This window comes from Arachis duranensis, chromosome 10 (genome assembly GCF_000817695.3).
Source record: "Arachis duranensis cultivar V14167 chromosome 10, aradu.V14167.gnm2.J7QH, whole genome shotgun sequence".
In the NCBI taxonomy this organism is placed as follows: domain Eukaryota; kingdom Viridiplantae; phylum Streptophyta; class Magnoliopsida; order Fabales; family Fabaceae; genus Arachis; species Arachis duranensis.
In genome coordinates, this window is record NC_029781.3 from 99023029 (window position 1) to 99039739 (window position 16711).

The window sequence follows — 16711 nt, forward strand, 5'->3', positions numbered from 1 at the left end:
AAGGTCGCTGAGCTGCTGGTATACTTGAACGATTGGCCGATTTTCTGTTAGCTCTGTTGGTGAAACGCCGATGCCTTAACCTTTCATCGGTCTCCCGATGAACTAATAGAACCTTCTTTATTTCCAATTGGAGCCATGTCATAAGGTGGTCCCGTTCCTCACGAACATCCTCCAGTATCTATTGGAGCCACCGATCCATTCTATGATCGAATATCTTCCTGATGGTAAGATTGTGCTCAGCATCCCATATAAAGTGCAGCTAGCACAAAGAAACTTTAAAATTAGTTAATCAAAATAGAAGATATAAACTAGCTTAAAAAGTTTGAAACTAAAAAAAAGGTAATTACCCCTAAGTACACACGTTGTTGTTCGGCGCAAACCTAACAACAATAAAACAATATGACAATTCCTTAATAAGAAAACAGGAAACACTTTCAGGCAACCAAACCTAAATCCACTAAAAAAGAAACAATAACCAGGCGCTTGCAGCAATAATCATAATCAGTAAACAAGAAACACTAACCAATCAACCAACCCTAAATCTACTATACAAGAAACAATAACTAGAAATTTTCACTAATAATCATAATCAGTAAACAGAAAACACATTTAGGCAATCAAACCTAAATCCATTAAAATATAATTAAGTTTTAGGCATTTTTAGCAATAACAATAATAAAAAAATTTATAAGACTCAAAATTATACTCAGTGACGGACCCAGAAAAATTGGTTGATAGGAGCAAAAATATATAAAGATAAAATTTAGATAAAAATATATTTATAGTTTGAAATGAAAACTATATATATACATATATTAAAAAATTAGAAATATACATCAATACATACATATATACATACATAAATTAATTAACTCGTAAACAATATATTAATTTAAACTATGATAAAAAAATAATTTATAATTATTCTCTCTTTGTTTTTAACAAAACAAAATGTTATTTTTATATATGTATTTTTAAATAATTATTTAACTATTTATTATTTCTTATTTAATTATGATGTTTATTTCTTATAATATTTACAGTACAAATAAAATTTTAATTAAAATAATTATTATAGAAAAGATCATTTTAATAAAAAATTAATATATAAATAGTATGTTTTTAGTGTTAATTAATATTTAAAAATATTATTAATAACTAAAATTACATTTAATTTTAAAATTAAGTTTCAACATAATTATTAACTAATTTGCCAGTATAGTAAAGTTAATTATAATTATTTGTTGATTAATTTATTTATTTTTTATTTAAAAAAATATAATCTAATAAAAAGACAAATATATACATCTATATATATTTATTAATTACTTTATAAAATATTTGTGGGGCAAATGCCTCCTCTCTCCACCACCTCGGTTCGTCCCTGGTGATACTTATCTCGTACCGCCACCAGATCAAATGGTCAATCGTATGATGAGAGGTGATGGAGGGGCATCAGCTGTCTCATTTTTATGAGAGGTATGGGGACACAGCTTCTGTCACTAGAGGCGGTGTTGCCGTGACAACAGACTGCTGAGCGGTAGGAGATGGCGTCGTCGCTGTCGACAAAGGCACGTAGTTGAGATCAGAGACTATGATAAACAGTTAGTCTGTTAAACCTGCAACCTGTGACGTCACCGGGAAAGTCAGAGTAGAGGGAGAGAATCTATAATTTTCAGCGGTACCGGAAGAAACCCTCCCTCTACCCGGACTACGACTATGACCACGACCAGCAGCCTGATCCGTCAGACCTCTACCCGTCGTCATGTTTGCAAATTGCATACCAATTAAAAGAAATTCAGAAAAATAAATCAATAATAAATTCAGCATTATATTTCTATGTTCAGCAGAATATCAGTTAATGAATTCAAACAAATTCAAATTAAAACCCAAGAATCACAATAACATCCTAAATTACCTATAAACCAAGAGAAATCCTAATAAAAAAATTATAATTTTACTCTAAATAAACCTAACAGCAAAAAGTAGTTTATCTGACAAGCATTCTTTTAACATCAAGTCACAAAATTCAGCATCAATTTCACAAAATTCAGCATTATATTGTAGCGTTCAGCAGAATATTAGTTAAACAAATTCAAATTACAAACCCAAGAATCAAAATAGCATCCTAAATTACCTATGAACCAAGAGAAAAATCCTAATAAAAAAATTCTAATTTTATTCTAAATCAACCTAACAGCAAAAAGTAGTTTAATTAACAAGTATTTTCTCAACATCAAGTCACAAAATTCAGCATCAATTACACAAAATTCATCCTTATATTCAAACAAATTCAAATTATAAACCCAAGAATCACAATAGTATGTTTAATTATCTATGAATCAAGAGAAATCCTAATAAGAAAATTCTAATTTTACTTTAAATCAACCTAAAAGGAAAAAGTAATTTAACTGAATTTTTTCAACATCAATTACACAAAATTTAGCATTATATTGCGGTGTTCAGTAGAATATCAGTCAATAAATTCAAACAAATTCGAATTACAAACTCAAAAATCACAATAACATGCCTAATTACCTATGAACCAAGAAAAATCCTAATAAAAAATTATAATTTTACTCTAAATTAACCTAACAGCAAACAATAGTTTAACTAAATCAACGTTACTGTCAGATTTAGTCGCCAATAAATCCGATGGTAATGATCACGACAAAATTTTTATTCTTCTCTCCAAATATTACTGACAATTTTACTGTCGAAAAACTAAATTTGACAATAATTTTTTAGAATTACGAATTTATTGTGAAATTTGATAGTAAATTCACTGATAAACTCGCTACTAACGTCCAACGTTAATTCCAAGTACTTAACATTTTTGTTATAGTGATTTAAAAACATAACTAAAAAATATTCGAATTCCAAACTTAATAAAAACTCATTTTTAATGAGTTTCATAATAATAAGCTTGTGTTAATAATCTACTATAATATTAATTCAAAATAATTTGTTACAATATTAATTCTCTAACATTACTCTATATGAATATATAATGACTATTTTTCATCGTCGTAGAATTTTTTTTATAATTATATAAAGCCTGAATATTATGTTTTTAAATTTGAATTTTTCTTACATCTTTCATTTCATTTGATTAGGCTATTAGACTTTTTTTTTCTCAAATAGGAATGTAAAGACATCAAATATGAAAATTAATTTATTTTTAATACATCAATAATCTAAAATATAGTCATTTTTTATTAGTCATTTTTATATAATAATACATAATTAGATATAAATATAAAATCTGATAATTATTTATCAGAGAATATCTAAATGCAACTTTAGTTAATAATTGTTAATACTATTTTAAATATATATTTTTAAAATTTTCACTTCAATAAATATACAATAAGAATATTAATTTTTTTTTAGAAATTTGTGAGTTTTAATAAAATAAAGTTATATTTAACTTATTGAATTACTTCTTAGTTCTTAGATAAACCCTTTATTACAGTAGTCAGTAGGTTAAAAAGTCTGATTCACAGTCACACATCTAACACGGAGCCAGTGGCCAATGAAAGAAACGGTTATGCCACGTGGCGTTCAGAGAGGAGTAGGGGCAACACGATAGCATCGACCACAGTGAATCCAATACGATACGATAGTACGATCCGAATGAGTCAAGTATGGAAAAATAGAAGTGAACACGTGAGAGAAAATCGAAATTTTAGGTGAAATTGAAAGAATAAATCATTTAAATTGAGATTTTAGTTACTACAAGTGAGTGATCTCGTGTTTCGATGATTTTTCAAGTCTAACACTCAAAACAGTGCAACAATCACACCTTCCATAATAACAATAATGGAGTAGAGAGGACCCAACCACACTCGTGACCAAGATAAGAAAGAAAGAAACAGCACTCACTCACTCGCTCTCACATTCACACTTTCAAAGGAAGAAAATCTCACTCATTCACAGGGAGAGATTGAGATTTGGGGAAATGGCATCGCCATCGCCAATGCGGCTCTCTTCTGCGACGGCGGGTTCCATGAGAACCCAGGGGCTTCTAGGGTGCAGCTCTGTGTCCGGGATCATCGGTGCGGCTTCGCGATCCTCAAGGTCGAAGCTCTTGATGATGCGAAACACCGTGAAGCTCAACCTTACGATGATGAGGAATAGGAGGAGCTCCTTCACGTTTTGCTTCATTCCCTGTATTGAGATCAAATTCATTTTTTATTACTATTTTTGTTCAATAATTAGGACATGGAAATTTTTTGGCATCGGAAAGATTCTAATTTCAACAAAGTAGCCTCTGAATGAAAAGAAAGACACAATTGCTGAGGATTGTTGAAATTTTGTGATCTTTTTGCGGGCCACATTTAGTGATCTTTTGTTATTTTGCGGGGGACATGAGTCCTTACTTTCATCCAAGGGACTTTTCAGAGATATTATTCCTCACTGTTTTGCATGTTACCGAAAGCTATCTTGTGTCTTCAATGTGATCCAATTAATCGTTTCATTTTATTGTTTGTTTCAGAAACTACAACTTCTCTGGGCTCCTTCACACCAGATGCTACTTCTATCGCATCAAGTATCAAATACCATGCAGAGTTTACTCCCCTGTTTTCTCCAGAGAAATTTGAGCTTCCGCAAGCTTTCTGTGCAACGGCACAGAGTGTTCGTGATGCTCTAATAATAAACTGGAATGCTACTTATGATTACTATGAGAAACTGAATGTTAAGCAGGCTTATTACCTCTCAATGGAATTTTTACAGGTTTGTCTAGACTCTGGTGCTTCCATAAAATTTGAACATTTCTGGCATACAATATTTATTTCCACGTAACATCCTATCTTGCAGGGAAGAGCATTATTAAATGCAATTGGAAATCTAGAGCTGACAGGTTCCTATGCAGAGGCTTTGAACAAGCTTGGGTATAAATTAGAAGATGTGGCGGGTCAGGTGGGACATTTCCTACTGTATCTGTTTGTTCATATTTATTCTAAAATGTGGTATGTATGTTCATTCCACTCACATGAGTTATCTCTAGTTTGACTCCCATCAGAATCCTGTAAATCAATATATTTAGATAAATAAACTGAAATGGTTTCAGTGAAGTGATTATTTTACTTTAAGAATGTCATATTGAAGTTTTCCCATTGCAGGGTCAACTGATGGATTTTTATGAAGTTCGCTTTTCTATATATCTATTTTGGCAAAATGTTATGAGCTTGGTAGTCTTTATCCTTTACTGAGCTCCTATAGGCTATAGCAATAGGAGTAATCTGATTGAAACTTTAATGTTTGATTGCATTTTATTTCTTAGAGTTGTAGTAATTCATTTTGGTTGACCAATATTAGGAGCCGGATGCTGCACTTGGAAATGGGGGTCTTGGGCGTCTTGCTTCATGTTTCTTGGACTCATTGGCAACATTGAATTATCCAGCATGGGGTTATGGATTGAGATACAAGTATGGCTTATTTAAACAGAGAATAACAAAAGATGGGCAGGAGGAAGTTGCTGAAAATTGGCTTGAGGTATGTTGATAAGTTCTCCTGGCATATATAAAATTATAATATTCACATTAGGTTTTCTTTTCTGTTAATATGTTCTTTCTTTGCTTGTCACTTTGTGTAACAGATGGGCAATCCCTGGGAGATTGTTAGAAATGATGTTTCATATCCTGTAAAGTTCTATGGTCAAGTTGTTTCTGGCTCAGATGGTAAAAAGCATTGGATTGGAGGAGAAGACATACTAGCTGTTGCACATGATGTCCCAATACCGGGATATAAAACTAAAAGCACTATCAATTTGAGACTTTGGTCTACCAAAGCTGCATCTGAAGAATTTGATTTGTATGCTTTCAATGCTGGAAAGCACACTGAAGCAAATGAGGCTTTAGCCAATGCTGAAAAGGTTTGCATCATGATGATCATGTATATATATATGACACAGACACAACACACACACAAGTGACTTATGATAATATGGTGGATTTCTAGTTGATTGATCTAATTACAATCTGAGTGGAAGTTAACAAGGATCCTTTTAATGGTGTTTGACTGTTTTCTTTTAAATGCAGATTTGCTACATTCTCTACCCTGGGGATGAGTCAATAGAGGGGAAGACCCTTCGTCTCAAGCAACAATATACTTTATGTTCGGCTTCTCTTCAAGACATCATTACTCGTTTTGAGAGAAGATCAGGAGCAACAGTGAACTGGGAAGAGTTTCCTGAAAAGGTTGCAGTGCAGATGAATGATACTCATCCCACCTTGTGCATCCCTGAGTTGATGAGAATCTTAATAGATATAAAGGATTTAAGTTGGGAAGATGCTTGGAATATCACTCAAAGGTATCTTGTCTTTTGTTTAAATTTATTTTCCCATGGGTTTTTATGATAGAATGCTATGATGTTATTTGGTCCACATAGCCAACTTTACTTACTAGGAAAAAGGCTTTTGGCTATATTTGTTTTTGTTTTTGTGGGAGGGGGAGAGAGGGGTGGTGATCTCATCCCATTTTAATGTGACTTGGGTTTCTTGGTTGAATGTATCTATCTGCCACTGTGATCTAGAACTGTTGCATACACAAATCATACTGTACTTCCTGAGGCATTAGAGAAATGGAGCTTGGACCTCATGCAGAAACTGCTTCCACGCCATGTTGAGATTATCGAAATGATTGATCACGAGGTGATGTTAAAAATATTTGTATAAACTCATTTATTTCAAGGTACAGCCAATTGAGTTATTGCTAATACTTCTTGTTTTACAGCTAATTCGGACCATAATCACAGAGTATGGCACATCAGATTCTAAGTTACTGGAGAAAAAGTTGAAGGAAATGAGAATACTAGATAATGTTGAATTGCCTGTGGAATTTGCGGATGTACTGGTTAAGCCGGATGAGACCATTGAACCTCATGACGAGCTTGAAAATCCTGAACAAGAAGTGGAAAAGGATAATAATGAAGAGGCAAAAGAGGGAGGGGAAGAAATAATTGCTAAAGAGGATGAAAAAGAGCAGTTGCTGGAGCCAGTACCGGAACTACCCAAATTGGTTCGAATGGCCAATCTCTGTGTTGTGGGTGGTCATGCTGTGAATGGAGTTGCAGAGATACACAGTGAAATTGTGAAGGATGAAGTATTCAATTCATTTTATCAGGTAAATGCATTATTGGATGAGACCCTGTTTCTAAATCTTAGTTATTTACCCTTTTGAAAGCACAAACTAGCACATAACAGTCTACACTTCATCTATTACACAAGGGTAGAAATTTTTTAATCATGCTACTGCCTCATATAATGCTAATATTTTCTGCATTTTTCCTATTAAATTGCATATGTGCTGCTTGGGAAAAAGATGTAATACATACACATTCTTAATGATATGCATGTATTGCATGCCTTTAAAAGTTCTTCCTCCTTTTTCTTAGATTTACTCCACAATAAAGAAAAGCTGTTTAGGTAACAGATCTTGATGCCATATTTCTTGCAGTTGTGGCCTGAGAAATTCCAAAACAAAACAAATGGTGTGACACCTAGGAGGTGGATCAGGTTCTGCAATCCTGCCTTAAGTAAAATAATAACCAAGTGGATAGGCACAGAGGATTGGGTCCTGAATACTGAAAAACTGGCTGAACTACGGAAGGTAGTTACATTATTTAATTGTTCTTGTCTTAATACTGAATCCTTTCTTTTCAGAAATTGAAGAGGGACTCGCGTTTGTTTAATACTTGAATCTCTATTTTCTTATCATGAATGCTGTGTTTTTGCTGTTCCATAAATGAACAAATGAGATTGAATTTCAGTCAAATAAAGAAATTAAAATCGAAATACCATGTATTTGGTTGTATTTTGTTTGGAGCAATGGAAATGATCTTGCTCCAGCTGTTTGTTCAATCTAAGATATTTGAACTTAGTGAATTATCTGCTGAAGCGTCATTGAATGATGAGTGCTGTTTGAATCTGAATGCCTATGGGTCTATGGAGTCCATAATTCGCTCAACTTCATTAGGATGCTGCTACTTCTTGATCCTGAAGGAGTCAATGTGGTATATTAATTAAATTTTATGGGAACTATATGAAACTAGTAAGCTGGAATCAAGCATTGCTTTTTCCAGCAAGTGATTTTTCCCTTGCCTTCAAACTGCTATTTAAAGTCTTACGCATATTATCCTCAGTAATTCTGGCTGACTACACTAGTATCATTTATCAATAGTTTGCAGACAATGAGGATCTACAAAAGCAGTGGAGGGAGGCAAAGAGGGCTAACAAGATGAAAGTTGCAGCATTAATCAGAGAACGAACAGGGTATTCTGTCAGTGCTGATGCAATGTTTGACATACAGGTAACGTGTTTCCTTTAGGTATCCTTTTGGCTCCCAATTTTGAAGTTTTAAACATGGTTAGGTCAATATATAGGAATAAGTAGGCTATGTTGTATATCTTGACAGGCCATAAACCCTGGTAAATAGAGCTCTATACAGTATATGGTTGCTTAACTCTTAAATTAATTGTTTTTATTTAGGTAAAGAGAATCCATGAATATAAGCGACAACTATTGAATATTTTGGGAATTGTTTACCGCTACAAGAAGATGAAAGAAATGACTCCCAAAGAAAGGAAAGCAAATTTTGTTCCAAGGGTTTGTATATTTGGGGGAAAAGCATTTGCTACATATGTGCAAGCCAAGAGAATTGTGAAATTTATCACAGATGTTGGGGCTACAGTGAATCATGATCCTGAAATAGGAGACCTGCTTAAGGTAGACACTACTTCATTTTCCACAAGTGATTTATTTATTTCTTTTAGTTGTATTTGTTTTGTCGAAGAGTTTATAGTGATATCGCTGATGAAGGTAGATTTATTCATTAACTAGTACTAGGCTTATCATCTATATCCAGAAAGTAATATTAAAAGCAACAAACTTCTAAAACGGTGTTCCCGGATCAAGAGTCATGCAATACTTAAAAAGTTTTTGTTAATTAAGTATTTCCTTTGTCCACCGTAATTATTAAGTTTGCCATCTGATCAAATTATACTTTGGTCTAACTGCATCATTGATGCCATATTTGAATGCAATTTTGTTATTATTAGTGTCTAAGGCCCTATAGGAGAAGTGTTTGAGACTTGTTTTAAAAAAGGGACCTTTGGGAGAAAGAAGAGAACTATGATGCTGCAGTAGTTAAACCAAGTTGATATTTTGTTCTTTTTCTCTTTCTTTCTAGAGAGCACTTCTAGAAATTGATGACTTTTCTTAGCCACTAAGAGTGGTCTGGTGGTGAGGGATATGGGTAGTTCGCATGGGGTATTAGGTTCAGACCATATTGCTGTTAATATAACCAAAGTTAGGTTGATAACTTTCTACTTTGGTGTTGTGAGATCATTTTTTGGAATATGAGTTTGAAATATATTGTTACTTAATTTTTTTTCCATAAATCCATTCAGGTTATTTTTGTCCCTGATTACAATGTCAGTGTTGCTGAGATGCTGATTCCAGCAAGTGAATTGTCACAACATATCAGGTGATTATATTTTACATGGTTTGTCTTATTCTTTGGTTGCATATATTGGTTGCACTGATGATTATTCTAAAGCGTTAATAGTCAAATTAGTTCCTGAAAAATGGGTCATTCTCCAAAGTCATTCCTGAAAAATTTTATCAATCAAACTAGTCTTTCAAAGATTACAAATTAGTCATTTTTGTCCTTCCATCACTCAATAATAGTTTTCGTCAACGACTGATGATATAGAACGTTAGCTGATAGCGTACACAACACCTAGCATATCTAATTGGACACTGAGTAAATATGTTTATGAAAATCTATTAATTTAGTCTATTTTTCTAATTATATAAACTCTAATTCTAATATAATCTAACAATATTAAATTGATAGATTTTCATAAGTATATTTGTTCAATGTCTAATTGGATATGCTAGGTGTCATATATGATGTGAGTTAACGTTCCATATCATTGATCATTCACGAAAATTGTTAACTGAGTGACTGAAGGACAAAAATTATTAACTTATAATCTTTCAAGGACAAATTTGAAGAACGAGCCATCTTTTAAGGACTTATTTGACTATTAAACCCTTATTCTAAACTAATATATAAAAACAATTAGCAAGATATTATCGCTCGCACTAATCTGTATTCGAATTTTGTCTTGAATAGATCTAGATAGAAAACATCAATTTGTTAATAATCATATGCACATCATATGCTGCTCATAGAAATAATTATTTTTGTGCATGGAAAATTGAGGAATGCATCTTGATAGTTTATCTTTGCTGTTCCAGGAAATAGTTAGAATTTGACAGTGACAGTAGTATTACAATTTTTAGTTTATTTCCCTGCAAAACATTTGTGTTGCTAACATAGCCAAGTAATAATTTATGTCCCTTCTAGTACTGCTGGTATGGAGGCAAGTGGAACTAGCAACATGAAATTTGCAATGAATGGCTGCATACTCATTGGAACATTAGATGGGGCCAATGTTGAAATAAGGGAAGAGGTTGGAGAAGACAACTTCTTCCTCTTTGGCGCTAAGGCTCATGAAATTGCTGGTCTTAGGAAAGAAAGAGCTGAGGGAAAGGTTTGTCATGATATCTATGATATATGCATTTTACTTTCCATGGAATATATATTTAATGCAATGTTGCTTTGGCATTCGCCTGTAGCACAATTATATAGTACAGAAAGTTCCGAACTTTTTTTCCCCCCCAATTTTGAGGAAACTCAAAATCCAATGGTAATAACCCAATAAGTCTTTCAATTCAGTTCGTTCCTGATCCACGATTTGAAGAAGTTAAAAAGTTCGTCAGAAGTGGTGTTTTTGGGCCTTACAACTATGATGAATTGATGGGATCCTTAGAAGGAAATGAAGGTTTTGGCCGTGCAGATTATTTTCTTGTTGGCAAGGACTTCCCTAGCTACATAGAATGCCAAGAGAAGGTTGATAAAGCATACCAGGATCAAAAAGTAAGTATAACCTCTTCGTATTCTCTTATGAATTTGCTTAACATGGTAGCTATCAAGTTGATTAGTTATTTGTGGCAGCATGCGCCAATTCCAGAATCATTATAAGCTTGCTGATCTGTGGTGATCATAACTTAACAAGAGACACATTATAACCCCCTCATTATTGGTTCTTCATGCATCAACTTGTTTTGGCTGAACATCCATATGCAACAAATTAATACATTTGATCTTACCTTTGTGATTAACTTTCATAAATCATGTCCGTGCCTGCAGACTTGGACAAGAATGTCGATATTGAACACAGCAGGTTCGCACAAGTTTAGCAGTGACCGCACCATTCATGAATATGCCCGAGACATTTGGAACATTGAGCCAGTCGAATTGCCATAGACAGGTCTCGTTTAATCAATAACATGGGTTGGTGCCACGCAGTCTTGATGATCATTACTTTCTCTAAGCAACTAGTACCGAAAGAATAAACATAATAGTTTTGTATAGAGGAGTCCTTAGATCAATTTCGATATGACTGGCTGTATCTCCAGTTTGTCCAAAAATAAGTCTGCAGTTATATAATGTTATGTCTATCTGTGTGTACTGTGTTGGGTGTAGCCCCAAAAAACTTTCAAGAGAGTATATCAGACCGTTGTTTAATATGGAAATATTAGATGCTACCGAAAAAATAAATATTACGAAAATTAGATGAATTTCAATCTACCCTCAAGAGGCCCTATCTAAAGGATTTATTGGCTTCTGAGTTTTCATATAAATTGGTTATTGTTCTTATCTTGTATCTCGAGGGGATGTAGATCCTTGTTTGAGCTTTGTCACAGTAAGTGTGAAAGGCTTGTAAAGAGATTTTGGCACTCAGATTAAGATGTGTGGATGATTACAAAAACTTATTTTTCTATTTAAGACTCTTTAAGTTAAAAAGTCTTGGTGAAATAATAAAAAAGAATGTGTTAAAAATTAAAATTTTATTAGATATCGGGTCATTTTTTCTTTCTTGATGTGAATACTAAACATCAATACGAGGAATTCTTTACATACAAACATTTTTGTATACAAGTCATTTATTTTTTCTTTTTTTTTCATGCCTTCTCTTTTTCTTTTTCTTCTTCTTTTTCCGTGCTTCTTCTTCTTCTTCTTTTTTCTTTTTTCATGCCTCCTCTTTTTCTTCTTCTTCTTTGTTTTTGAAGTTTTTTATCTTCATCGTCGTGTTTCTCCTCGTTCTTCTTTTAATTTTGCAACATTATGTATTTTTTCTTCTTTATTTGATTTTTTCCTCTCAAAAAGAATTATGAAAATATGAATAAAAAAATGAAGAAGAAGAAGAAGCAGTAGAAGTTGAGGAGGAGAAAGAGGAAGAATTTTGAATTATGCATAAGGTGTACTTCAACAGATTTTGGATGTATTTTTTAAATCCTTTTGGGTGTATTTTTGTAATCTTTTGGGTGTATTTCTGTAATCCTTTTGGTGTATTTCTATAATCGTTTGGGTGAATTCCTGTAACCGTTTGGGTGTATTTCTGTAATCGGTTGAATGTATTTTTGAAGTTCCATTATCTTCAAAACGATTTCAAAGCTTGATTTCAGAAACCATGAAAATCGAAAAAAAAAAACGAAACAAGAATACCAATGATAAACGCAGATAAAACAACAAATGAAAAGACAAAGAGAGAACGCAGATCGAACAAATTTGATAAAAAACTCGTTTTCATGGATGAAGAAGAAGAAGAGTAGGAGAAGAAGAAGGAAGAGGAGGAGGAGAAGGAGGAACGCGAAGCACGCCATGAAAATCGTATATGAGCCGGCGTGCTTTTTGTTAAATTTCTCCCAACTTGTATGACTTGTAAACTAATGACTTGTAAACTAAATGACTTGTATGTGTAGCACTCCCCTATCAATATACCTACAAAAGAAAAATCTTACCAACAATGGAAAACAAAGAAATAAAAACCAAGAAAAAAAAAATAAGTTTTACTAGAAACTTGAAGCTAGCATAGGCCATTCTAAATTCTCAACCAATATGATAGTAACAGAAAAACAATTTAATAAAAAAGAAAATAGTTTGCTTGAAAATTTATAACAGCCAATCAGCCATGTAATAATGAATATTTGGAGCACAAAGAACGGTAAAACATAGACCCTCCTCCTACATTCCCTGAATTTATACTCAACATCTATATTAAAGAAAAAAGTGTCCAAAGATCAAAACAAAACAAAACTTGTAAAAATTAACAGCAATAATTGAATCAAACTTATGCAGTGATCTGTTACTTTTAGGCCACAGCAGGCATGTCTTTGAGCCATGGATCCAGTGGCTTACCAATTGAGTACACAATGAATCCAATCTCACGAAGCTTATCCATATCCACAATGTTCCTTCCATCAAACACAAATGCTGGTTTCCTCATATTGTCATATATCTTCTGATAATCAAGATTCTTGAACTCATCCCACTCGGTTAGAATGCAAACACCATCTGCATCCTTTGTTGCCTCATACGCATCCCAAACCACATTCACCTTCTTCTCGGTTGTCGGGCTAGTTGGCTGCAGGTGGATAGGATGGTCCCAATCAAACTTGTTCATCCACAGATCCCTTTGGATTTGGTCCTCGGTCACCTGTGGATCATATATGCTCAGTCGGGCCTTATCGCCAAGTAGCCCCTTGCACACATCAATGGCCGGCGTCTCCCTAGTGTCTCCAGTGTCTTTCTTGAATGCAAATCCCAGAATGGCAATCTTCTTGTTTGCAACCGTGTTAAACATAGACGAAACCACACGGTTCACAAACCGGCTTTTCTGGTAATCATTGATCTTGATGACTTGTTTCCAGTACTCTGCCACCTCCGGAAGGCCATTGCACTCGCAGATGTAAACAAGGTTCAAGATATCTTTCTGGAAGCAGGATCCACCAAATCCAACACTAGCATTGAGGAACTTAGGTCCAATCCTTGTGTCTGTACCAACCGCAAAGGACACCTGTTTAACATTTGCACCGGTAGCCTCGCAGAGGGCCGACATGGCGTTAACTGATGAAATCCTTTGGGCCAAGAAAGCATTGGCAGCAAGCTTAGAGAGTTCTGCAGACCACAGGTTTGTGGTTAGGATCCTCTCCTCAGGAACCCAATGAGCATAAACTTCCTTCAATGTTTGAATGGCCTTCTGGCCTCCTGGGGTCTCCCTGCCTCCAATGAGAACTCGGTCCGGGTTGAAAAGATCTTGGATTGCCGTTCCCTCCGCAAGGAATTCCGGGTTTGAGAGAATCTGGAAGTTGATACCCTTGGCATTGTGAGTCAGAATTTTTTCTATGGCCTCAGCAGTTTTGACAGGGACAGTGGATTTCTCAACCACAATCTTGTCTGACTTAGAGACGTCGGCGATCATGCGAGCTGCGCTCTCCCAATATGTCAAATCTGCTGCTTTGCCGGCTCCAAGACCGCGAGTCTTAGTTGGGGTGTTGACAGAGACAAATACTATGTCAGCCTCAAATACATGTTTCTCTACATCAGTGCTGAAGAAGAGGTTCTTGCCACGACATTGCTTTACCACGTTGTCAAGGCCTGGCTCATATATTGGAAGCTGATCGCTGTTCCAGGCTGCAATGCGGGATTTAGAGATATCGACAACAGCCACCTCAATTGACGGGCACTTAAGTGCAATCACTGCCATTGTAGGACCCCCAACATATCCAGCCCCAATGCAGCAAATCTTCACCATTCTTACTTTCTGTATGGATCAGTAAAAATACAGCAAAAGCCAATTCAATATCTTTTGTATCAAATTATCAATCATATGTTTTCTAGTACTAGCACAGCATAATTAGGGGATCGAGTAACAATTTTGAATTGTATTCCTCCTGGAGAACAAGGAGGCAAGGACACAATTGTTCATTTATCACTCATCCACTTTCTCCATCCTTGGATCTAAATAGTGTCTAAGTGGACGATAATTTTGGTGTGTGTTTCAATGGTAGATTTCAGACAATGATATCAATGATTCTGATTCTCTCTTCAGATTTAGAGGATTTTGTAAGCGGAAACAACTAAATGTTACTAATTTCCTGCAGATCGGAACTCTATTTAAGGGTTTGTCACTGGCCAATGAATTAATGCGGATGAGTGATATAACCACTCAACCAACCCAATATGTATGTTGATGTTTTACAACCAAATTTGGTCCTTGTGGATCATTATATATCAAAACAAAAAATTGTCACAGTGACATGAGATTGATGAAACAGGAATTAATTTATTTTCTTCTAATCACAGAGGAAGAATCCAAAAAGAAACGCTTTATACGAATCAAGATCTAATGCATGCAAATCTTAACAAATTATTGTCATGAATTAGATCCAGCGCTAAGTATAGAAATAAAAATGCTTGTGATTTGTAATGTATCCTTACTGCAATAGATCCACATGCAAAGGAGCTTCAAACCAAACTCACGAAAACATTGAATTCAGCACATATTTGAACAACTTAACATACAAGAAAGACATAATGACTAAAGATCTATGAACTTTTACACTAATCAGAACAAAATCCACCAAATTAACAAGAGTTAACTACACCCATCACAAAAAAAAAAAACAAAAGTTCCAAATTCATATTGATTCAACTCTTCACAAGAATGATACTATAGTGAGAAAGATTAAAACTTTGACAAAAATCTTACTAAGAATCAGCAAATAAGGAAATGGGGTGTCAAGCGTTTACCTCTTTTGACAAAGTAAGGAACGAAGTGTAAGAGAAAGAGTGAGAAATGGAGAAAACGAAGAGCAGCTTATGTGGCAGAAGTGTTAGGACAAAGTTCTATTAATATAACCCAAAGAAAATGCAGGTTTTGTGGCTCTTATTACCAAAAAGGACAACCTTTCTTTGTGAAAGACTGAAAGCGATGCGTTTGGTGTAGAGGGGCTTTCTGCTGGAGTAGAAACAAGGGCAAAACGGGAAACTAAGTGAAATTAAATTACAAATTTGCCATGAACTCAGGTTCCAATTTCCATTCATTTTGAAAAGATAAAATAAAATTTCTGACGCCTGACATCCTCGAGCATTTTCAGGGATCTGCCACATTGTTCATTAACCAATCAACATCATCACCAATTAAAAATCATTATTGGAATTATTATACTAATATGATTTAGGTAATTGCTATGTTGCTTACAAATATTTGCCTAACTTTTTAAAAGAGTTAAAAATTAATATTTAATTTTAAAAATATAAAAATAAAAAATTAGTAAATATTCAAAATTTACCATATCAAGTAAATTAAGCAAAAGTTAGACACTATCTTATAAACATCATAGAATACACTTATGATTTATTGATTTTAATCTGGCTTTAGGTCTTAAATCTTGATCAAAATTGTATGATTCTCTACCGGGTTTCATTAAAGTGGTGGTGCAGGCTTCAACACTAAGAATGGACTTTGCTTGAAAACTAAGAAGAAAAACATGATGAGTGCATTTGAAGCTTATGAGCCTGTGAGAAAAGAAACATAAAAATCTTGAACTGTTCCAAGGCTTTAATTTGATGGCCTAATAAAGTGTCTACAATTTAGAGAGGTCCCTTTCTTCACCAAAGTCAGTAAGCCATGTTTCATAAAAAAATAATAAATAATTAAATTAATCCTGAAAAATCATCTGTTTTTAAATTGATCTTATATTTTTTAACTGAATTTATTTTTTAAAAGTTTTAAGTTAATTATGTTAGTTCTTTCATCATTTTTGTTACTATGGCATCAGAATTTATTAAT

At 34.0% G+C, this 16711-nt stretch overlaps 2 protein-coding genes across 2 annotated transcripts; one reads left to right on the forward strand and one right to left on the reverse strand.

The window, feature by feature from the left end:
• The first annotated feature begins 4413 nt into the window (after positions 1 to 4413).
• On the forward strand, positions 4414 to 11609 carry LOC107471120 (alpha-1,4 glucan phosphorylase L isozyme, chloroplastic/amyloplastic). The gene is made up of 14 exons (XM_021133341.2): positions 4414 to 4737; positions 4822 to 4923; positions 5323 to 5499; positions 5603 to 5878; positions 6045 to 6316; positions 6539 to 6656; positions 6739 to 7128; positions 7462 to 7614; positions 8185 to 8313; positions 8493 to 8729; positions 9413 to 9489; positions 10378 to 10564; positions 10750 to 10950; positions 11224 to 11609. Exons 1-14 carry the CDS (start codon positions 4429 to 4431, stop codon positions 11338 to 11340), a joined length of 2745 nt encoding a protein of 914 aa, XP_020989000.1. The 5' UTR covers positions 4414 to 4428; the 3' UTR covers positions 11341 to 11609.
• Positions 11610 to 12982: 1373 nt separating this feature from the next.
• LOC107471209 (UDP-glucose 6-dehydrogenase 1) lies at positions 12983 to 15836 on the reverse strand. The gene is made up of 2 exons (XM_016090657.3): positions 15670 to 15836; positions 12983 to 14680 (listed from the first exon to the last, which is right to left on the reverse strand). The coding sequence occupies exon 2, from the start codon at positions 14669 to 14671 to the stop codon at positions 13229 to 13231; it is 1443 nt and encodes a 480-aa protein (XP_015946143.1). The 5' UTR covers positions 14672 to 14680; positions 15670 to 15836; the 3' UTR covers positions 12983 to 13228.
• Between the last annotated feature and the right edge of the window lie 875 nt (positions 15837 to 16711).

What these genes read in the sequence shown, in the direction of transcription:
- LOC107471209 (XM_016090657.3), bottom strand. Translation starts at nt 14,671, where the DNA reads ATGGTGAAGATTTGCTGCATTGGGGCTGGATATGTTGGGGGTCCTACA.
- LOC107471120 (XM_021133341.2), top strand. Translation starts at nt 4,429, where the DNA reads ATGTTACCGAAAGCTATCTTGTGTCTTCAATGTGATCCAATTAATCGT. An exon ending in GCTTGGAATATCACTCAAAG is followed by an intron (nt 6,317 to 6,538) that starts GTATCTTGTCTT and finishes ACTGTGATCTAG; the next exon opens with AACTGTTGCATACACAAATC. An exon ending in ATGCAATGTTTGACATACAG is followed by an intron (nt 8,314 to 8,492) that starts GTAACGTGTTTC and finishes GTTTTTATTTAG; the next exon opens with GTAAAGAGAATCCATGAATA.